The sequence below is a fragment of the Buteo buteo genome, chromosome 2, assembly GCF_964188355.1.
Source record: "Buteo buteo chromosome 2, bButBut1.hap1.1, whole genome shotgun sequence".
NCBI classification, from domain to species: Eukaryota; Metazoa; Chordata; class Aves; order Accipitriformes; family Accipitridae; genus Buteo; species Buteo buteo.
This window is the reverse complement of record NC_134172.1, coordinates 3,777,723-3,801,972: the sequence shown is the minus strand read 5'-3', so window position 1 is coordinate 3,801,972 and position 24,250 is coordinate 3,777,723. Positions and strand designations below refer to the sequence as shown.

The window sequence follows — 24,250 nt, the reverse complement described above, 5'->3', positions numbered from 1 at the left end:
AAGAGAGAGAGAAAAACTTTTCTTGAGAGCAGGCAATATTTTCAGTTGTAAGTAGGAATAACTCAAATAAAGAACGCCCATTCCCTGACCAACAAGAGGCTATGATAAGCTAGACCTGCCATTGCACATTACCTTAATGTCCAAATGAAGGATGTTGTTATCATGAAGATATTTGATTCCTTCCAAAATTTGCTTGATATACAATTTGACCTAAAAATTAAATCAGTTGTTAAATAATTATTAAACATTAATAGTAAATAAGAGAGTCCCTGATTCCACCAACATTTTTAATCTATGAGAGAGGGAAAGATTGAACTAGAAATATTTTTAAAACTAGAATCAACTTCTTTTATTAGTCTTGCAGTTGAAATAAGGTGTGAACCAACCATTACCATGTGGAATGAAGCTGTGCCTCGTGTGTGGCCACATTGCTCTGCTGGAGCCTTCTATATGTGAAAAAGCCCTTATTTAAAAAAACCCAACCCTACAAACATGTAAAAAAGAGACACAAAAATCTTCATGTTTGATCAACTCTCTAACTTATCTAATTCAAACTCAACTCTGGCTTGGTGTAAATCAGCCAAACACATTTAAAACAAATAAATTTTAAAACTATGTTGTAAATCTATTTTCCTGATCATGTGTAGATACAATCTGACTATGACTGAACAAGGAGTGAATATTTACAGGTAGCTTTAGCTCTGGAAATCCCCTACCTTTGACATTTTATAGTGTTAGCTGACATTTTATCTTTAAAGGTCCTTTCCAACCCAAATCATTCTATGATTCTATGATGTTTTCCTCTGAGCATTTTTAAGAAAAATCAATTTTACCAATAAATATGGGACACCTAGCTACTAGATGGGAGACAAAAAAATCCTTAGAAACCATTATTTCAGCCCTTGGTTTGGAGACTGAAAGGGAATGGATAGAAGTAGGGTTGCAAGGGGATAAAGCGTTATTAAGCAAGTGAAGATACAGGAGCTCCAGGTGACAGATAGCAAAGGAATGATGATAATAGAGCAAATATCATCTGTATTAGGCTGAATGCAATGCTGGTGGTCAAAACCACCGGCTGTTGCTAGTTATTCCCTGAAGAAACTCAACGTAGTAATGGAAGCTGATGGGGACACATTTTAAAGGCTGATTCTGTTTTGACAGATTATCACTGGTTCAGAGACATTCCTCATATTCAAGAAGGAAAATGCAGCTGGAAGGGACTCTGGTGGTACCCACCAACTCTGGACTTTGAAATGAGAAAGAAAGATTACCTCTGCTTCAGTGACAACACTCTTCTTGAATAAACGGTCAAGGAGCTCTTCGCTGGAGCATCTGGCAACAGCATTAAGGGAAAACAGAACTACAGTTAAATGCTTATTTTTACTTTGTAACCACCTCTATCCAGCTAACAGCAGAATTCACCAGGTGATCTGCATGTAACTCATTAAAGTCTCTACCACAGCAGATCTGGGAGGCCCTAAACTTGTGCTGCCTACAAGCAGGAGCGTGGTACGGCTTGTGCTAAAATCTACCTACTGGTGATGGGCTTTTCTGCTCTGCACTGCATTTTTCCTGGTGCTCAGCCAGGCTGGATCTCGTGGAAATGGACTCCACTTCCAAACATTTCAGAAAAGAGTTTTGGTGCTTAACAACTCATTCACACTTGTATATACAAGTATCATGATTTTTCCTAGAACAGCAGAAACATAGTACTTCAGTGAAGAGCTCACAGAGCTATGCTGTCTTGCAGTGCAGAGAAAAATTGTGTGTGTCCTTTTATCTCAGGCAAAACCTAAAAATGGTTAATCGCTTAGTTATTTAATAAATCACTTCTACCTAGTACTTGCCAGCCTCCTCAGACAAGCAGCACAGAAAAGGATACAACTCCAGAATCAAAATCAGTGTTTTCCGCGTTTCAAACTGATCCAGGAGCCTGGTAATTCTGTCATGGGACAGAGAGGCAAGAATATCCCTCTCTTGATGCGCTCGAGCCTTTGTTTTGCTTCGTAGAGGTATGAATTTGGCAGCACAAGACACTCTGTTCCCTTTGTGTACAACTCGTTTCACAAAGCTGAAGCAGCCCCTGCGTAAAAAATCAAAGGACGAGCCCTGCTCAGACTTGGTTCAAAGCCCTCTGCACAGCAGGTATAGACCTTTCCACCTCCCAGCCTTTGACAGCTCCCTACTGCTCAGGGCTTAAATTCTCCAACATGAAAAACTCGTTTTCTTCTATGTAAGGTGCTGTTGCCCTCTCCTGGCTGTCTCCAAAACTAAGCAACGAGTTCACATCAAGGCGAAAGCTGTTTCAAGTGATACAGCCTTGTGCTGACAAAGGCTGATGATGCTCTTGGACGGAGATGGTGCTTGTGCATACGTCGCTGTGGGCTTGTGATGCTAATATTGCCAAGAAGCCATACCTTGGCACCTATCCTGCCAGCCTCTGGCTGTTTGTTTTGGTTTTTTTTCTGGTTGGAGCTATCTGGACCTATGGACTGTATGGACTCTCCCATCCTCTGTCAGAAACCTCAGGAAAGTGTTCCCAGCACACCTGCAATGGGGTGACCTCCCAATTCTGCCAGTACTTTCACCTTTTCGGACTTTTCCACAGCTAGGTCCACCTCTGCCTCTAGTTACACATGCTCAGCAGCTCAGATGGGCAATTAGATATTCTCTGGCAGTGATGCTATAGAGTTGGAAAATTCATTTACCTTCCAATTTCCTGCTTAACCTCATAAAGGGAATGGAGCTTTCTCCTGGTGGCCACTTTCTTTGCCGCTTGGTCTTTCTTAGCTTTGAAAATGAAGGAAGATATAAGTGTTAATATTCAGACAACAGTGCCTTGCTAATAGCATGCAAAGTTATTACAGGACAATTTAAGGCAGGAAAAATGACAGGTGTCCTCTAAACTTCTGCACAGAATTAAGTGGAGCTGTTTGATGACAAAACCTGTCAATATGAACTTTGGGGCTGCATCTTCCCCTGACATAAATCAGAAGAGCCAGGCTAAAGAGCAGAACACCACCAGAGATATGGCTCCGCTTATTTCTGTGGCCTATTGTATCAGTTTGCCATGTAGTCTGAAGCAGAGGAAAAAAAAAAAAAAAAATCACATTTGTATATATATGTGTAGGTCATTAGATCATTTGCTCTTAAACTGGATCCTGCCATACTGGTCCTATACAAATATTACGCAGGAATACAGAGCATAAACCACATGGGTACCAGAAGATGACTGCAACAGAGTACATATTGCAGTGGCTATGGAAGCAACTGCTGCAGCTGAAAGAATGACATTACCTTCATGTACAATCAGCTCTGCTTTGCACAAAACCTCCCCTCCTGCGTTTTTGGCAACACACGTATAAACACCACCATCTTCTGAGACAGTATTGTCCACAACTAAGAAATATGTGGTTCCTTCCTTCCCTTGATGGAGCCTGTTGGTGTCTGTCAGCAAGGAAGTGCCCTGAAAGAATGAAATGACATTTTGGCACTGGAAAAAACCAAGCTGGAAACCGATGTTTCTTCTCTTCAAGAAACAAGATACGGGAGCAGAGCTACAACACAGACCATTTAGGCTAGCAAATCTCACTAACAAAATGCAGGCTGAAGAAGTCTCCCATGTCTAATTGTTGCACTGCTTCCACGTTACCCAATAATATTTTTGTTTCATAACCCATTCATAGGAATACAGGCTTGGGAGGGATCACCAGGGCTCTGTTGGTTTATTCTTCAACTCTCCCAGCACCCCATGCCTGAGCAGTCAGCCCAGGGAGCGCGAGGATCAGCTGCTTTGCTCCTGCCTGGTCTCCAGCTTGTGCTGGCACTTGTGCTGCTTAATAAATTCATAAATGCTAAGAAAAAAAGGACAGGAGGGAGTGTGTGTGACACAGAGAGCAGATTATGAAGATTTGCAAAAGGACCTTATGAGACCACCTGTCTGGGCAGTAAAATGCCAGATAAATGTATATAATACAATAAATGTGAAGTGATGCAACCCTGTTCCCCAAATGAAATGGTCTCTGAGCTGTTCCTTCTTACACTGGAGCAAAACTTTGAGTTACAGTAGGTCACACCATGGCAGCACCAGCTTAGTGCTTGGTGGTGGTCAAAAAGTACCAGATGTTAGAAATTATTAGAATAAGACAGAATGCATCATCTTATAAATCCTTGGTTTGCCCAGGGTGTGGTAGTGTTGCAGCAATGTTCTTTCTGTAACAGCTTCCAGATGAGGATTGACACAGCAGGTTGGGGCTCCTCAGCCTAGAAGGGAGGATCTAGCAATACGACATGATAGAGCTGTACAGGATTATGAATGGTTTATGGTAAATATGTACAGAACAGCCAAAAAGAGGTGGCACTTCAGGCAGCACGCTGTCATTGTGCTGAACTCCTTGACAAAGGACACTGTACATCCCAGATGTTTGCATGGATGGAAGAAGAGACTAAAAAAGCACATGGAGAGGTTTACTGTTGAATAGGTAAATGTTTAGCTAGCTTGCAATTACTCTGAGCTGAATATGTCAGAAGTTGCAAGAATATTAACTGGGTATATCATATTTTCTTGCCTTGTTCTTATTATTTTCAAGGTGTTCAGGTGTGCGCAAGTGCATGTGTGTGCGCGCGTGGGAGGGGGTTCTTTGCATTTTTACTTGGTTTTTTAAGGTTATTTTATTTGTCATCCTTGCACTTCCCATACAGAAAAAAAAATGGAATAAAACTCATGTGTACAAAATACTTAGTTGGACAGACAATCGTTATAGAACAACACTGGCTTATTTCAGGGGCACATCAATATTCTGAGGAATAATCAATTTTTTCTCCTTCCTTTCTATGGGGTATTCATTGCCCTTGGTCACACTCATTTTACCAATTAGCTGCAGAAAAGATACAGAGCCTGGAAGTCACATTGACAATTGGAATAAACCACTCATAATCCCATCCCCGACCCCAAAACTACAGCACACATCTTGGTGGCTCTCAGGCATGAACCAATCTCCCTTGCTGCCCATCTTGGTCCCCAAAACCATCTTGGTGCCTGTGAAAGGAGCCACATTGACACTGGAGACAACACAGGGTGAGATGCACGGTTGGTGGTTCCAGCGAGAACTGCAGCTGGTTTAACAAAGCCTATAGATATGACCCAGAATCAGTGTAAGAGATGTGGGACAAAAAAGCAAAAGAAATTCCCCGCAGAAGTACTGCACTAGAGTCCTTTCTGTGGTCTTCACTCCCAGCCAGAGAAAAGGCTGCACTCACCTTAAACCACAAAACGGTTGGCTGAGGGGTTCCTTCAATGACTGCCTGAAATTTGGCACGCTCCCCAGAATTCACCTGCACATCCTCGATTGTCACTTGCATATAGGGAGGACCTGGTGAGACACAAGGGTTTGCTGCATGCACAATACCATAACTTTATTCATAGTGTGTTACTCAAATGGGACTTATAGCACTGGCCATTTAGGATATAACATTAGCTTAATGTCAAATCAAGAGATACCACAGCAATATATTTGGGGTTCTTTATACTAGCATTGCTTTTAGGCTTCTTATCTTCATGCTTATCTGTTACTTTTTGTTTAATAAATGGTTACTGCTCAAGAAATGGAAACATTTAAAGAAATAGTCACCAGGAGTTATTACCAAAAGAGAAGACAATGACTATCATGGGATGTGGGAAAGGGAAACAAGGTTCTTTTACTTACTTGTTGGGGTCTTCTCCTCAGTCTTATACACACAAGTTCTTTCCGTGGTCTCAATATAAACTTCACTGTGTACATCCCAGACCACATCTTCTTCTCTTCTGTACCACCCTCCTGCCCCCGCGTCTGGTGATGTTCTTTCATGAAGCCCAAAAGAAAAGACCATTACATAGTCACATACAACTACAGAGATATGGGATTATACCCTGCCATTTATCTGGGTGTTTAACCACCAGATAAATAACTATTTACTTAAAATTAATATGGGAAGGATTTTGTTTTGGGAGAATTCATTTCTCTCCAACTTTTGCTATCCTTGCACAATGCGTGTGTGAACAGGATTCCAAAAATACTAACAAACCTACAAGAATTAGTTCAAGTCACCACCTGCTCCCTCCACCACAGAGGACTTGCTTTTCTTGCAACAAAGTCTGCCACATTCAGAAATCTGTATATTGAGATGGGTATTTACCTGGTAATAGGAACAGTGCGCTCCTGAGTGCTTTCATCTCCAGCAGCTGTCTCTTCAGAGGAAGGACCAGGGCTGGGCTTTGGCACGCTTGGTTCTTCGGCTGGAACCTGCCTTTGTGCTTTGTCTGGCAGCAGAAATAGGGCAAGTTAGACACGTCCCCTATGATGGCACACCTGAAACCCACAGCAAACCTTTGGAGCCACCTCTAGTCTGCCTTGTGTCAGAACCAAGTCCGTCTGACCTCAGTTGAGTGCAATCACTAAGAGGAGAAATTGGCCCTTTTGAGAAGACCACATGAAGCAAAGAGCTTGAATAACATCAGAGAGACTGAGCTGGGCAAAACTAACTTTTCTGTAAGGAAACACACACAGACGAAAATAGGATAGGTAGTCAGTAGTGAGAGGAAGAAATAGGATGACTGGAAGGATAGTGTGAGTTCAATATATCCTTTATAGGAGATAATTTAACTGTGTTTGAGTTCCAGCTCATGGCTATGATGAAATCATAGAGTCATAGAATCATTTAGGTGGGAAAAGACCCTTAAGATCATCGAGTCCAACTGTTAACCTAACACTACGAAGTCCACCACTAAACCATGTCCCTAAGCTCCACGTCTACACATCTTACAAATACCTCCAGGGATGCCCAGCGTTAGCTCCATACACACGAATGCTTCAATTAAACTTTGCGTTACGAGAACAGTTCTTGACTTACTGGTGCAATCACAGACAGCATCAGCGAAATGAGTAAGCTTACATCAATGTAAAACTGGTGGTCAAGGCAGGCACTGGCTGGGGGTACAACTAATATAGAGATAATATGGAGTTATGCTAATATGGAGGACCTGGTGATGTTGTAACATCAGCGTTGGTGCACCTCCACCGGGTTCTCTGAAAATGTCCTCGTACAACTCTAAGTTACACCAGAACAAAGTTTGGCATCTGGGGCTTATAGGAACAAGGAAACAAAAAGATGGTGCAGCTTGATGGCAGTTTAGGTATTGCTCTTCTTTTATTATTAATTATTTTATCAGATATATCTTCAAAAATTACTTTGATCTTCCATTCCAAATGTACCTGATTGTCTTTTGATATTGACCATTAGAGTTACCCAATAGGATAAAGCGCATCATCTCCTTTTTCATTGGAGGAGAAAAGGTTAAATCAAAAGGAGTATTTTCCCCATCAGGAAGGGCCATTTTGGGGAGCACTCTAGGGATGTTTGGTACTGGCTGGTTTTGAAAAGTGCAACAGTTTCTAGAAATCACATAAAACACCTCTATTGGGGTGGAAAACATGGTTATTCTAGGCATTACTGGCAGGGTCAGAGGTCCCAGGTTGGTGGGATTGTGCTTTTCTGTTGCCAGCACTATTGAAATATTTGCCTTCTTTTTATTCAAAACATGTGATCATAGGGACAGTTGTCAAGTCTCCATCTTACTGAAATAATTCCCCGTATTAATAACACATTTAGTTTTCTCAGATGAAAGGACTGGAAAACCATCTCATTCACTATTCTATTATCTCTGTAGTTATGACCTTTTATTTATGATTTTTGAGTCATCCCACTTCACCAGAGTATTATTTTCACAGATGATTTCCTACCAGAAAGGAAAAAAGGTTTTTAAAGGCCTGTCTTTTTTTTTTTACACAGTTATTTTGGGTCTGATTCCATGAACTGCTTCTATCCTTGTTAAGTTTTAGACAAGAATATCCTTTTTTTAAACAGCATCTGGAGTTTGAGGGCTGATGGCTACTTGACGTTGTCCTTTTAAGTTAACGTTGATGGAGGACAGCTACTCTGACTTGACAAAGAGACAGCTTAGACAAGTTGCTATGGCAGAACCAGTAGGAAGAGTGGAAGGGTTGCTGCTTATTCATGTTTTTTTAAAAAACAATGCAAAAACAAAAGACTTGTTCTCCTGGCAAGACCCAGACACACAGATCGTTGGTTTTAATCACACGGAAGCTGCTAAGGAGTCTATCAAGGCTCCAGGGCCAGTGAAATGCAGGTGAACTTGATGCACTCAACATTCTAGAAAGTCTCGGACAGTTGATGCAGGGGTGTTAAACACATTTCCAGCTTGTTTATGGCAAACAATAAAAGAAAAACAACCTCCCTTACCCACCCCACCAAATAAAAACCCAAATGACCTCTATAAATATAAAGGAGGGATCACACCCCTCCTTCTCCCCGCAAAAACTTGAAGCAAGCCCAGGGTCAAAAGCCCAAAGGTGGAAAAAAATCCCCTATCCCTCCATTTTGGGCAGGTAATGAACCAAACTACTTCAGACACAGTTTTCAAACACCTCCTGTTTCCAGAAAGATCTGCCCCCAACTCGCATCCAACCTAACCCCACCCCACAGCCCCATGTTTCTTTGGGTCTGAATGTCCTCTCTTAATCTTCAACTGCGTAAAACACAACGAAATAGAAAAATGAGGGAAAAAATATCATTATTGGCGTGTTCAATATTTTTGTCTCTCTCGACTCTCACAGGATGTTTTCCAGATTCATGCCAAACATACCATGCCCTCCAGCAGTCTGGGTTTGGGTACTGGCTTCATGAACTAGCACAGAGGACCCGGCTCCTGTTTCTGAGTGGTCTGAAGGAACGGACCCAGGAAGGCCAAGGCCACCGACTTCTTCTCGCATGCCCGGGGGAAGAGTCACCAGCAGTGATGCCGAGTCCACGAGTTTCTTTAAAGCTGTCTTGATCTCCTTATCGGCACGCTGAAGCGAGGCCTGGACAGAAGTCTCCACCTTTGACTGTGGGGAAGTCATTCCTACAGACAAGAAGAACAGCTTTTCTCTCTTCAGGGTAAAAAGAAAATAGCAGCATCATCCAACCCATGGAAATATTTGCAATTGTACCATTTTCACCTCCTAGAGCAGAGAGCTCATGCAAAAATGCTTATTCCAGCAAGAGGGAATGTAGCTAAGACTTAAAATAAGAAGGTTGGGACAACACGCTTCATGAAGACGTATCTCACCAGGTTGAAGACACTGTGCCACACTGCACACACACACGGCCTCTCCTCAGACAGCGGAACAAAGGATCCATCTCCCAACTCAACCCTATGTTGGCTCCAACTCAACCCTATGTTGGCTGGTCTGTCAAAAATACCTTTATTAAGATCGATGAAATGAACCCAGCGGTGACCCATTGCGCTGATACAGACCCTACATGCAAGGACGACGTTATTTTCGTAGGGAAGGAGAAGAAGCGAGCAGGTGCCAGCCTCATCGGTGACTCTGGAGAAGGACAGGGGAAAGAAGGGAGAGCTCTTCTGCTTCATGAGCCTGTAAGCCTGAGAGGATGGCAGAGAAGCTACTGCTTGCTCTAGAGTAATGTATTGGTCCTGCTTTACAATATCTGAATATTTTTTCTGGGCTTTGCACTAGAAGGTACCTGAGACTTTTAAATTTGTACTGGACTACACCTTTGCAAGTTACTCTATAAGCAAAGTCACCTGGTCTGTACAGTAATGCACAGCAGTTGCATATAAGGAAGCATTACATAGGGGAAGATGTAACTCCTGTCTCAAGAAACTCATGGTCTTGAAGGCAGAGAGAAGACAAAAGTTTTCCACACAGAAAAATGGATTTTCAAGCATATATCTTGGCAGAATGGCCACCCAGGAGACCAATCCCATGGTCTCAGCACCAGTCAGCACTGGTTAGAAGAAGCTAGGCTAGGATGGGATCACAGGACCTCAGGAGCTCATCTCATCCCATCTCCTGCCCAATACGCCTTCCACAAATCTTGAAGAGGCACAACAAAGGGACCGATGATATCTAGGGAAACTATCAAGTAACCACGAAGACAGAAAAAATGCTTGTCAGATTAAGACAATTCATCATGTTCACTATGCGATTGCTTGCCAAGCAAGATTGCAAGCTCAAATCATCATGTGGTTCAAGAAAAAAAATAAGGGCACTTGCACACAGATGGCTCTGACTTGTTTAATGTCATTGACACAGGAGCATGTCCTGAATCGGTTTTGATTCTGCTCCTTTCCCAGCCTTAAGAAAGTAAATTCCCATGATAGACCTGAGCAGGTAAAGTTGAAGGCTGTGTTTGGATCAGCCCCCTTTGAAGAATTCTCACTTGATTTTTGTTTTCAATGGCCTCCCCATGAGCATGGTAGTTTTGAAATATTTCAGTTCTGGATCTGTTGATGGAAAAAAGCAAGTTTTGCTCACACGATGTCCCAGACTGACCATCAGTGTTCATCAGCACTGGGCTGGGTGGAAAATCTTTAAATATTTTCCTAGATAAATATTTTGATTCCCTGGCGTTCCTATTGCAATTGCTGCTAGTTTGTGCTGTCTTATGAGCTAGGCAGCTGCCAACGAGTGAACTGTTTGGAAAGGCATGAAACACTCTTAATATCTCTCAATGAGAAAATATATTCACAAGTATATATATACAGGTTATATAGAACCACAGGTCTCCCCCATGCTGCTAATACCACCACTTTCCTCCCTGTTTAGGGATGTTTACACACTATGATCCAAGCTGAGGAACTTTAATATTAGCTGAGGCACATCAAATTAACGCCGCAGTGATGACACACCTGTGATGGACAGCCCATTTCCCAATTCTAAAATCTCAACCGTGAACCTTTCCGCCCCACATCTCCTCCAGCCAATAACCAGGAACACAAGACTGACACGTATTTTGAAGTTCCAATTCAGCCTCAGAGAAGGACCCAAGACGACGAGCGTCGTTCAAAATTATTGACTCCTAGATCTGAGTTGGAAGTATCCCTAAAAACAGGTTCTTTCACTTCAACACTTCTGAAACCGTCCATAAAAAAAGGAGCCTGAGCCCAACTGCGTTAACATTCTTGGGTTGCAACCCAGCTCCTGCTGAAGTCAATGGGAGAAGTGGATGAGCTGATGGACTATCAAGTGCCGTGAACAGAGAACAACACAGAAACCCAGTGAGTTCAATGACAGCTGATGCAAGACATTTATTGATATAAACTCAGCATCTAACAGCATCTCTTGCATTTGATTTTTATTGTGTGTTTTTTTTCCTTTTTGTACCTCAAGCAAACTGAAGTTTCCACTTTATTAATACCCATTTACCTGCAGGAATTTTAGTAAAACATTCTTTGTATTAAAATTTTTAATACAGCTGAATGTTTTCATCTACAAGAAATAAACCCCCACACGCCTCATTAGTTATCTACATAGTTTAATCACTTACAAGCATAATTTTTAACCTCTAGGAAAATATTTTGAAAGTATATGTAATGAACTTTTCATAAACCTTCCACCTTTTGAACAGAGTCCTGCATAGGATTTGAAAAATTCCTTTCAATTGATTTCTTTTTTGCATGAATTTCAAAGAAAATGTAAACAGATGTTAATTGCTTTGAGCTAATGAATCAAAGTATATTTATTTCTTCCACAACCGTCTGAACTGCAACCTTTTAGCTTCTTTAGAAAAACCTGAGCATCAACCACAACAGGAGGAAACCTCTGCATTCCTTTACACATCTTTATTATCTTTTGGATGAATATTATATTTTTGAAGACTATCATAGGGCAAATTCTTTTCTCAGCAGTATCTTCGTAAATCTGAATCAAATCCACTTCCTTCTGTGGAATTCTTCTAGACTGATACTGGAATAACTGAGATCAGAATCAGGCCCAATGCGAAAGAAATATTTTTAGTTTTGGAAGTATATCCCTGTTGTATGACTGTTACTTTCCAACATACAGTGCAATATATGAAAAAAGCACTAATATATATCCATTGTATTGCTCAATTATAAAACAAACAGTATAAACCAAGGAGATGTTATAAAAAAACAGGAGAGTAACATAAAAGAGGCTTGATTTCTTTCACCACATGTAATCACTGGAAAAGCATCCTATATCATGAGGGTAGTGCACATGATATTACACATAACATCCTGTTTGGATATTGAAAGTAAAAGGCTGTGAAATCAATATGTTCATTTTAGTCAGCACGTGATCAAGGTGCGGCCACAGACAGAAAAAAAAAAAAAGTATTCTTTTCTACAAGCACTTTCTGTGAATTCAGTCCCTCTTAGTGGGAATACTGCCCGGAGGACTCCAGAACAAGCTTCACAATATTACCTAACGGGGAAACACTGAGACAACATCACATACATTTCCAAGGCAGAAACTCACTCAATCCTCTCTCTTCAGGCTGGTTAGAAATTCAGCTGTGTCTGAGCATTTCTGGTTTCTCTACACCGTCTAAATGAAAATATTTTCTATTGCAACGCTTGTATACAACTCAGCTGGGACAAGGTATTGGGAGCTTTCACCCCATATCTCTGTCAAGTAGAGAGGGCCAGTGCTTGGTCCTGCTGGGATCAATGACAAACTCCAGCTGACTTCAACTGGGACCAGTATATGGGCCTGTGAGCTCATTTCTCTCCAGGGCTGAGCAACTTGTTGAAGGTCTGTACAACATCCATTTTTGGTGAAGCCACCAGGAATGGGCCATGCTCAGTCCATCTTAGCCTTCCCCTCAACCAGCGTTCCCGCTGCAAAGCTCCAGAGAAACCTAACAGAAGGTGGTACCTCTACAAGACAGCTCAACGTACGTGGGTACAGTAATACGATGCGATTGCAACTGGCAGTGCTTCCAAGCAACCCAATACATTTTGAACAGATGTATTTTTCAACTAGGCATTTATGGTAAAAATCTCCTTTCTCTATTTTTTTTTAAAACTGTGTTTGTGCTCCTGCTATGTTGCTGTAGCTCAGTGGTAAATTCCTCTTAGCACATACAGGAGACATTATCCATCAATTTGTTAACAGTAACGTTTCACCACTGGCATGTACAGGAGACCAAGTATTCTTCCAGTAATATTTATTGACAAAGACCACATTTGTGGTTCTTTTTATGTGTTAGTGTTTGATTATAGATGTAGAAGTCATTTTGCGCAGCACTTTAATCTTTTGGTGCGTGTTAAGTAAATTTGTATTTTAAAAGATATGGTTTATAAATCCACTGCACTAGAATGCAGAATAATGAAATCTACATCTTTAGACAACTAGGAAGTGGACTTGAAAATAGCAGTCAAAAAAGATGGCCTTTTTTTACTTAAAGCAGAAGAGAACAATGAAATCCTTGCTTCCTCAAGTCAGTGGGACTTTCACCATTGACTTTAGTCAAATTAGGATTTCAGCCAAAAGGTCTGAGCAGCCCTTCGCTTCCCTAGTAAATGCAATATTTTCTATATGTTTCATTCTGTGGCAGGAGTTTAAAATAACGTAACCAGACTGTGCATGTTGAAAGGTTTATGAAGAAAATTTGATAGAGCTAATTGGTGTCGAAAGTGTACAGCAGAGTCAAAGCGGTGTGACGCTTCATGACCTTCAGGCACACACAGTGACAGGAGATCGCTTTAGCTGGAAACAGTCCTTCCATCCTAGGCTGCTGAAGGATGCTGAAAAGCTTAGATACCTTCACCTTCTTGCCGTACCATAATGTACAAATCGGCACTTGAAATAATTTAAGTTCATGGACAAAAATGCACTTATTCATTTATATTTCTGTCATAGGCAGGAGAATCAGGCTTTTCCTAAACCTACCATCACTGCTCTGCTATGGAATGATATATGTTCACCTCGATCAAAGCTTTTAAAATTACAAACTGTTCTGAGAGACATGTTCCCTTTAAGACTGGAAAAGCTCGACATACTGTATTTAAATATATTTTCCTCAAAGGTATTCACTCATACATGTTACCTTGTACTCTTTGCCACCAATTCCCCTCACCTACAACAATTTTGATGAGTTTTTTCTAAAACACTGCTTTCTTTTGTGTTGAAAATTATGCTCGCATCCGCTCAGCTTTCGGAGAGGTCTTCTGTGCTGATGTGCAAGGTAACAGGCTCGCCGACAGTTCCATAGCTGAGGGTTCTTGTGGAAACTTCAGTTTTAAAGCTTGACTGTCCGTTGTCTGCCGAGAGCTGGACTTCGGTGCAGAAAGATGGTTTCACTGTGAAGGAGGGACCGGGAGAAGCTGCTGCTGTTGCTGCGTGCACTCCAGGCGTCACGTGGAAAGAGATGTTTGAGGGGCCTACAGACTGCATGCCGGTTACTCTGGATGCTGTCATGAACATGCCCCCGGGAATGTGCTCCTCAAACTGGCTGAAAAATCTTTGCCTGGGCTTGGACACCACAGGTCTCACCAGATTCAGCAGCACTGGCTTCCCAATCGTTGGCTCGTTGATCTCAGTCTGGAGCACAGAGATCTCGCAGGGTTTCTCTGCCCTACGGTTCTGGTCGTCACACCCATAGGTCTCACCTTCTTCGGGAACATAGTCTTCAAGGTCCTCCAGAGTTAATACTTTGCCATTGTGGGTTAAGATTTTGCGGTCCCGGGTGCTAATGTCATCTGTCTGTAGTTCCTCTGGTTCATCAACTATAATGACATTATCCTCTTCTGGGAGGACATCTTCCATTACTTCGGGCACCCCCTCTTCAATAGGCCAAGATATGTCTAATTCATCTACCTCTTCCTTAACCTCTGGACTCGCTGGTGAGAACAGAAGTTCCTGCTGGTCTGCAGCAGCCGTCTCAAAACTGAAGACCAGAGGCTCACCCCCACAGGCAAGCAGCGGGGAAGCAACGTCCGACCCATAGTGAGCACTTGTTTCCTGGGGGAAGCTCTTTCCTTCGGTTCCATAATCCATAAAGGAACTATTTCCTAGCTGTTCGGACTCACACGGGGAGCTTCTGTCCTCGCTGCTGACTTGAGGTCCTTCCTCCTCGGTTGCATACACCAGGGGCTGGATATCGGCTTCGGAGAGACTGTCATTAGGCAAAGATTTTGACTGTTCCACCAATTTATTGTTGGAGTTGTTTGTGTTCGGATCATCTTCTGGGGAACGCCTAGGCCTTGAGCTGGGAAAAGTGAATGTTAACACCCCTGAGTCATCTTTTCCTTGTTTTGCTGGGGAAGAACCTCTTTTCCTTGCAGGTTTTGGTGATTTTTTCACCTTGAATTCAATTATTTCTTCCACTTCAACCCACTTGGGCTTTTTCTCTTCCCCCTTGGTCTCTGTGATGACATCTCTAGCTGCTGCTCCTTGCCTGTCCTCTGGTTCTGTGACAAAAAGCATGGGAACAGCAGACTTCGGTGTTGCCTCCTGCTCATGTCTGTGGACAGGCTGCCTGATCTTTGAAACATAAACTGGCTCTGGAGTTGGCTCCGCTCTCGGGGAGCGGGAAGGCGAATGACCTGAAGAAGAACGTGCAGGAGAAACCCTTCCCCTTTGTCTTGGGCTCTTCACCACAGTGGTTATCGTTTCCTCTCTGATGACAGAAAGGGTTGGAATGGAGTTGGAAGGAAGACGAGACTTTTCGGGGAGCCACACTCCATCAGCACACATGCCATTGTTGGTCAAGGCACTACAGTGGGGTTAGTTGTGTGAGCACTCCAGCTTTTGGTGAAGCGTGTCATTTTGGAAGGGATACACACGCAACGCACACACCCACATGCCCATCTCCACTTACTTTCTGATCCAGGGAAAACCTCAGTGCCCTTTCCTCCAGGTGGACCCCAGCGCCATTAACCTCCTTGAGTGCATGAACACAAACCACGTATATCCAGCTGAGAAATGTTCTTCTGGATGCTGCTATATTTCATGTCCTTGTGTTGACCACCTACTATGCTACTTTGGACCCATATAGCAGTTTCACCCAAAGATTTTAAACACTCAAGGAGTTTAACCTTTTCCTGAGTATCCTCGGCTAAAATCCTGGCTTCATCAAACTCAATGGCAAAATGCCCTTGACTACAGCAAGGACAGCAGCTTCCTCTTTTTAAATAAATGTAACGTATCTCTATTTTGTTTATTGAACACTCTTTTGAGACCAGAGATCTGCATTTTCACATGCAGAACAGTTACATTAAAAGGTCATTAAGCATTTGGAGACCAGGAAAAGAAAGTGAGAACATTTCCTGCACAAGCCATCTATACCAAAATGTACTTATTTTTACTCTTCATAATATCATTATTGCAGACACAGCCTGATCCTACTACCACCAGTTGACATAGGAGTACCAAACCAGTCTAGAATTTTTGACATATTCAAAGCAGTTGGGACTTCTCAGCATCCCTGTATAAATATGCAGCTTGTATCAAAACAATCTTCTGCTACCATGCCAGTACAAACTTCAACTTTAAATGTGCTACGGATGAAATTGGATCTACTAGCTTTAAAATCTGGGGACAGGAACACCTAAACCCAGACTTCAATGCTCTTAATTTATATATTTAACATGCAATATTTCCTGCAGAGTTTTCAGTGGCATTTCTTACATGGAAAAAACTTGAAGGTAAAGACAGTGTTCGCTTTGCAAGGAAGCTAATGATCTACAGCGGAGGTAGCTGGTGCAGTAGAACTAACAGGCAATGCTGATTTTGTTTGTGTGTTGAGATTCTGTTCCTACTTCCAAGCAATGGGATAAAAAAAGAATTCACTGAAGGGTAAAGACAATGGCCTGAACTGGGATTATGAATCAAGACAAGGGTGTTTTCATTTCTTTCTCCTCACCAGCCTCTAGTCACAGCCACAAAGGGCTGAAAGTCACCAGCTCTGCTCTCCAGCCAGCTGTGCTGTGGTTTTTTGCACTGAGATACAACGAAGGGTGGAAGGAGTCCTTGTGAAAGGCGAGCCCGTTTCTCCTCTTGCATTTGTGTAACCATCATGAAAGACTAATCCTCTTAGATATACTGTAGCCTTTCTCATCTATTGGTCTCATTTTTGGAGACTGGTATTGCTTTCTTTTATGGAGATCTGATTTCTTTCCACCATCAATCTCTCCCTTTGAGGATGTGGTAAAGTCCAGGGCTGGATCAGCTACAGTGAGATTTCTTTTCTTCCAGAGCACCCTCTTTTCTACTGCTAATTTCCAGTGCTTCACTCTTTCCCCTAAGTTTTCTATAGTTTTGCTATAGACCTTTAAGGTTTATGCAGAGCCTTCATAATGGCCATGGTGCCTTTCTGAATTACACAAAACTAAATAATTTTAGATAAAGATGAGAATGAATCCCTAGTGCTTGCACTAGTCTTTGCTCTACATTGCAAGGTTAAAATGCTTTTTGAGGTCTGGGATTTCCATATATAGACATTGTTCAATCCCATCTCTAAATTATCTGTTATTTTCTGCTAGTAGTTTCAAAGCTGCTGCTGTTCCTCAGCCCGCTATACATTAAGGAGAGCTGGAATGTGCCCTTAGAGAGTTGTTCCCAAACTTTACCCCGTCACTATCCCAGTTCCAGCTGAGGTCCACTCTAGTGGGTTCATGACCACATCCACTAGCAAAAGGAGGGGAATTTCTGTTGTTCTGAGATCCCACTCATAAATGTACCAACCTCTTTTGGGGCTGCAGCCCTTAATTTAAGAATCATTTCTTGAGCTGTCCCAAGCAATAGTCTATGGAATTTGCATGTCGGAAATTTAGAAAGCAGCTTAACTGATGGCATTTTGTATTAGTTTAGTATTATTTAATCAACCAATATTAATGCTGCTGCTTGTGATTTGAAATCATAAAGGGAAAAGGAGGACTATTAGCTGACGGAGCAGTGATGTAAAATAAAAGCATCTCTCCAGGTGATTTACAGGCACAGAGATGTAGAAAGCTGAGATTTACTAAGCTTCAGACATGGTCTGGCTCTGAGTGATTCCTTCCTGCTCATGACTTTCTTGGGATGTTTCTGAACGTGATATCAAAAAATATTTCTCTGCTTAGCTACCCCACTGGTCGTTAAGAGAGCACAGGCAGAAACATCTTTGTTTTCTGGTCTTTGCAGGCTAAAAAAGTCTAATGACTGGAGATTTTAACTGAACTGCTGTGCAAGAGAGAGGGGCAAAGGCAGAATCCCTTCCTGCCTCTCCTGTCTGCTCTTTGCCTATTCAAGGTGGAAGCTGCTAGGAGGGGGGACATGTCGTCTTATATGCCACTGGCTCCAAATGGGCTAAGTTCATGGATGATAAGAAATAGTCATCATAGGAAATAATAAAAGAGACGAAAGGTAAGCAACTCTTAACCGCATTTTAGTTGTCATTTCACAGATCCTCCTCTCCATCTAACAAAAGAAGTCAACTTTAGCATCGTGTCCAAGTCAAGGACTGATTTTTAGCAATAGTACAACTCTTGAGGGAACGCATTGCCCCAAAATATCCATTTTATAGTCACCTACTACTATTAGGATATTATTTGAATAGCTTGGAGGTGCTCTGAAGGCCTACCACAGAAGGACAATGTCCCCCTTCCAGCATATGAAACAATTTTATTATGTATTTGTTTATGATACTTAAAACCAAGAAGATACGTTAAGGTTTTAATGGCTGATGAGCTTCTGGTCTACACATGACTGAGAAAGTACCGCTTTTTGCTGCAATTAATCTTTATATGTTATAGGCACCCAACATAAACCAGGCTCAAAGTATCCAAAAAGACCAAGTCATTAGCAGGACAAAATTTCATATTAGAAATGTAGAGACAGAGGGGGATAAAAATGTGCATCTCCCTTCTGCTTCATCATAAAAGGCTCTCCTGAAGAATTTAAAATAGAAAGCCAGAAGAAATCACTGTAAGCTATGAGATATTTGTTAAATTTGTACATTTTTTCAAGTAGCCAGTTCTCAAAGCTGGTTTCTTTTCAACATTAAGAGTCAGACTCTACCTTCTTCAACTCTTGTGCAACTCTAGCAGTATTCAGTGGATTTTTTTCACACGTGTAATATCATAAAAAACCTGACCCAGGCTGTGTCTAACACCAGTGCTGCTATTTTTTGAAAAGGGATAGTAAGATATTCTTCAGGTGGTCACTTTGCATAGCACAGAATACCATGAGATCTGGTGGAATGGGAATGAACACACTTGCATGGCCAATAAACACAAGCTTGTTATTGGATCATGCATAGGCAGCAAGGCAAAACACAAATGTTACCAAAAAAAAAAATAAAAAATCAGCACTTACATGATGATGGTTTTCTTGGGCACTTTAGTCTCTTGTTCAGTGACTACAAAGAAAACAGTATGAACAGCATGGGGTTAAAGAAAGGCAAAAGCTGAAATGATTAAATTAACTTTGCTCAGTTAATCAAAATAAACTGGAGTGAAAAAAAAGCCAACTGTACCATCCCATCCATGCTTTCTGTGGTTATTTCCAGCAATATCTTTAGTGTTTCTGACCAAGAATGAGAATTCAGAGTGCTCTCTGAACAGTGAATGATTTAGCTTTGAAATAAAATATCTTGTGGAGAACAATAGTGCAAAATCTGTTTATTCTACCATGAGATTCTGACATTTTTGTTTGGCAGGTCAAAGCTAGAAAACAAGGTCTTTTTAAAAAAAAAATTTTCTCCCCTATAATAAGCTAGTGATGGTGTGAGAAACCTGAAAATGCCTAGATCTGGAAAATCGTGGAGAGCTGAAATTCTTTAAACTATGGTTTCACTTACTAGAAAAAGAGTTTCCCTAAACTCTGAACAGTTTCCAAGCTTTTGTGGACTAGATGCAAAATCCAAGCTGATAACAATGAAACTAAAATCATTATCATCAGTACAGAAAATTAGCATTAAAAATCCCCCCTAGGAAACCCAGGAGAGCCCTCTAATACACTTACGTCTACTCCACCTCTTTTTTGCTATAATTGCAATTTTTCCTGACCCTTGCCCCATAACAAGCTAGAAGTTGTTGATGCATATCAAGATCAAAAGAAAAGTAATGGTTTAATGATTTTGCAAATATTTCTTAAAATTGACATTTTTTAAAATAAGAAAGATACCATTTGAAGAGCTAATAGAGGTTTTCGGCAGGTTCCCATCCTATCTGCTGGAATAAAATTAAGACACTGTTTGAACCAGACTGTTTTGAACACACTCTGAACTGCTGAACCTGTTTGAGATCTAGAAAAAAACAAGACCAAGCCCCACTTTCTATTTAATAAACTAGTAAAGTTTCTAAAAAGACCTTAATTTAATCTCAAAGTAATTTGTCCAGCAATTGGTTTGCAATCTTCCAGCCAGCCTATAATAAATAAGCTCTGGTAATTTTCAGGTGGTATAATTGAAAGTGAACTGCAACTTCAAAATATATCTGTAAAATCACAAACAGTTCTTGCCCAGGGAACTTGTCGTGCCTGTATTATTTGTTAAATAACTTATGATTAGTGCTGATGTTTTCAATACTGTCCCAAAACTGCACTGACTGAAAATTAAAAATACATTTACAATATTAGATGGAATAATTTAACCTAATTTTCCTTCCACTTAATTTCCAAAGGCCCTCTTCTGCCGCTAGGTAAAACAACAAATCCCACCATAATGAAAAAGAAGTTTGTGCAAATGTTGATATCTGACCTAGAGCTCTATGTTTTCTTTGCAGAGCCTTGTCTCATTCATGCATGTAAAAATCTGGAATAATTTCCAATAGAGTCAAAGGAGTTACTGCAGAATTAAGTGGGTTTAAACAAAATCTGTTTGGAAATTAGAGTTTATAGCTTACTAGGTAAGTAAAGGGAAAAATTCCTTTCAAATGTTTACCTCTGAACACAATTACAATATAACTGTTTACCTATCCTTAGTTAATATTTTTTAAATCATTCAAAACCTTTTTTAAATGGTGGACTGATAATTATACAATGACAGAAGACGAACTGAGTGATTGAACAATTTACTGCACCCAGGTTGGAAATTTTCACTGAATTTTTAAACCCTTAAATCAATATTGTGCAATTTTTACATAACTTTTAGAAAATCTCATCAAATAATATAATGAGATTAATCCATAAACAGCAAGAGTATCAGTTCTGATGTAAATAGGAGTTAATTTGATTACACACCTAAACATAGAAGTTTTATACAGTTATTTTAACAACTGTGTTTATATGATAATTAAATGAGTATTTAATGAAATCCCCCAAAGTCTGTAAGAAGAAGTCTCTTTAATGTTTACTCTGTTAATGTCTGTTCTTACAGTCCTCCCAAATGACACCACTGCAATATTTCTATACGTAGCAGATGTCAAAGGGATTCAGTATTCAAAAGTTCAGCAGGCCTGGGATGAGAAAGCTGTAAATGGCGTATAGTACATGGGTCCTGATGACTCTGCGTGACGGATCAATTTTATATGTGCTATCCAAGGTGTGAGGGAGGATTGAAACAATCTTATATGAAGGATAGAACCACATGAAAGTAGGATGAGAGAATTTGGGTTTGGTTGTGTGTGGGTTGTTTTTTTTCCGAGAGGAAAATATTCTGCATCCGTTTTAGCACCAGATTTATCATTTCAACTTGTTCAATAGCATTTTAGGAAAACAGCTTTGCAAAGCAGGAGCCCCTGATAAGCAGGTTAAAAGCTGTAAGCATTAGGATCAGCCAGTGCTTCTATAGGACTAGACTCCTCTTTGGTTAATACGTTAAATCATTGACTTACAAGTGATGAAACATTTATGATAAGTCAGTTCCTGTTGCTCTGAATGGATGAAAGGTGGTTTATGGCCTTTATTACAAACTCTAAGTCTGCGTTCTCCACTCACGGAAGCATAAACCTATTTTTCCTGCACAGTACACGCCGCTGGCATAAACCACAGGAGCACTGCTCTGCTTTCACCCCTCTTCTGCTACGCTTCAGAGATTATTCTGCAACAGGGAATGCACAAATCTGGCATGAACTGCTAAAGCTAATCTTAAAATGAGCGATTCATGGACATAACACAGTTTCCTAAATCATGTGAATGAAACGTAAGTGTTCCACACCTCTCTAAAAAAAAAAAAAGGTTCCACTCCTGCAGAGACTGAGATGGTTGTAAAGGCAGATTGTGCTCTTGAATTTGCACCAAAAACCCTGTGGCCAGCCCCAAAATGAGACTAACTGATGATGACAACAGAATAAAAATAACAAGAGAAATATCCTAATAATCAGCCTAACCAGGGAACTTCAAAAAGGTCAGGGGAAAAAAATCCTATGCCCTATTTCTTCAGTAAAAGGGTAGCACTAAGAGATCTAATGCTCCTCTGTGTTTTAAAGCAACCTTCCATTTGAGAGCCTCAGAATATTTAGCTTTTCCCTGCAGGGTGGATATTACCAAACAAGGCAACTAAATAACTTGCCCAAAGCTCTGCGTGAGATCTAGGGCAAAATTCTGAAGACATTCCTGTTGCCTGTTTGTAACTGTGCTGGGTGGTTTTTTGGTTTTGTTTATCTCCACTTGTGTAGCTGACTCCTTCCTCTACTATTGACCGTCTCATTCTACGTCCTGGACCTGCCCACCCATAAGAAGATGCAACACCTTTCAAAAACACTGGGCTTTGTTTTTCTGAAAAAAAAAAAAAAAAAAAAAAAAAAAAAAAAGAACAAGTTAGTGAGCCTGGGATGAATGAATCACAATAGTAACATGTTAAAAAGGGATGCTAGAGCACATCAGCCCAGATCTGCCATGTGTAGGTTAAGCAGCAAGGTGCAAAGCAGACAGTCAACTTGAAGTCAAAGAGAAGGATCTTCTTTCAGTTACGCCTTTTGAAAAGTGTCTAAAATTCTTCCAATATCCACAGAAAAAGGATTTTGAAAGCAACTCTCCATTGACTTCAGTGCAGCGACTGGGTGTAGCTGAAGGCAGATCTCAGCGTTTCAGGCTTTGCAGCCCAAGCTGCGGCTGCTCGCAAGGGGACCCCTTAGTCCAGTGGTTTCCATCTTTTTTTGGATTTGGTCCTTCCAATGGATCTTCAAATTCCCACAGTGTGAATTTAAACCGAGTGACAAAACATTTGGTTTTGAGACCCATGGTGTTGGACTGTGGACCGTCACTGACTGCAGGTCAGGGCTCGTAAACCACCGTACTAATGGTATCCCAAATTGTGACGGTAGGTTTGGTTCAGTATAATAAACAATACATAAAGGCAGGAGGATAAAAAATAAAATAGTTGCAACTAAAGCCCCTTGGGTGCCTCAGGAGACTCTTGACAATAGTCATTTCGCAGAACCAACGATAAATCAGGTAAAACTTAGACCCACTGTGCAGGTGAACTAGGAAACAGACACAGCATATATTTTCTGTTGTAATAGTACCACACAGCAGTGATGTTGTCCTCCTGGTGAAGTTACAAATAATCCCATTTTCACAAATAGAAAAGATTGTTAAGGACGGAAAGAGAAAGCCTTCATGAGATCCATCCGTCCTCCAGTTCTTTGCCAGATGAACCTGATTTTTCCATAGGTAGATCAAGGCTGGTTATTGATTCTCAAGAAAGCAACGAATTCCCTCCACGGTCAAGCGCATTATGCCAAATGCACCCCTGACGCGATTCTGCTCAGAACAATCCTCTTGCTCCATGGATGAGCCTGCTCTTTGCTCCATTGGCCTGAAGCAGCTCTCCCTCTGTTTCTCCCTGGAGGTGACTCAGGGATCTATTTCCTTCCCTATTACCAAGTTCAAGCAATTGCACATCACAGATCAAAACCTATTTCATAACATTTCTGAAGCTTCCAGGCAAACTCCAATTATATTTCTTCAACCAAGCTCACAAAATTTTTTGTTTATGACTGCAGGAATAACAGCAGATGAGTAATTTGGGGCTGAAGAGATACATTTGCAACCCCAAGAGCTGAACAATGCTCCTAACACTGTTTTACAACCCTTGTTTGTTTTTATAACATCTTCTGTGTTGGTACAAGGGAACCTCATCAAGATATGCAACCGTAACTGATTTGTTTGTGTTCCTCTACATCCTGCATACAACTGATTTTTCTCTCTTTAGGGTGTAGCAAGGACAAACCATTCAAGTACTTCAAGTTTTATTCTGCTGAAACAATTATAGTGTTGCTATACTAACACCATTCTCCTTGTAACATTTTGGAATGATTTGATGGCACTCTGGGAAAGGACTAGAAGGAAAACAAGCATGAAATAAAGACAAGCAAGTACATAGATCAGAATACTAATGTTAATATCCTATTGTGTCTGTATCCTCTTAATTTAAGAATACAGCATTAGTGTCTACAGGGGGCTGGCCCAAAGATGCATCCAGGCCAGGACCCTGTCTCAGACAGGGCCAACAGCAA

General features: G+C 41.0%; 1 protein-coding gene across 15 annotated transcripts in view; it reads right to left on the bottom strand.

The window, feature by feature from the left end:
• Window positions 1–24,250, bottom strand: part of OBSCN (obscurin, cytoskeletal calmodulin and titin-interacting RhoGEF) — a 192,026-nt gene that overhangs the window by 19,990 nt on the left and 147,786 nt on the right. For 12 of the 15 annotated variants that reach the window (XM_075044005.1, XM_075044031.1, XM_075044060.1 and 9 more), the window contains 9 exons: window positions 8,702–8,959; window positions 6,175–6,298; window positions 5,706–5,839; window positions 5,260–5,372; window positions 3,298–3,466; window positions 2,709–2,790; window positions 1,883–2,083; window positions 1,272–1,332; window positions 133–210 (listed from right to left, as the gene is read on the bottom strand). In XM_075044005.1, coding sequence (XP_074900106.1) covers window positions 133–210; window positions 1,272–1,332; window positions 1,883–2,083; window positions 2,709–2,790; window positions 3,298–3,466; window positions 5,260–5,372; window positions 5,706–5,839; window positions 6,175–6,298; window positions 8,702–8,959 — 1,220 coding nt within the window. Of the gene's footprint in view, window positions 1–132; window positions 211–1,271; window positions 1,333–1,882; window positions 2,084–2,708; window positions 2,791–3,297; window positions 3,467–5,259; window positions 5,373–5,705; window positions 5,840–6,174; window positions 6,299–8,701; window positions 8,960–11,123; window positions 15,490–19,166; window positions 19,210–24,250 lie in introns of those variants that run through there. The other 3 variants (XM_075044105.1, XM_075044114.1, XM_075044010.1) reach the window with 2 other exon arrangements.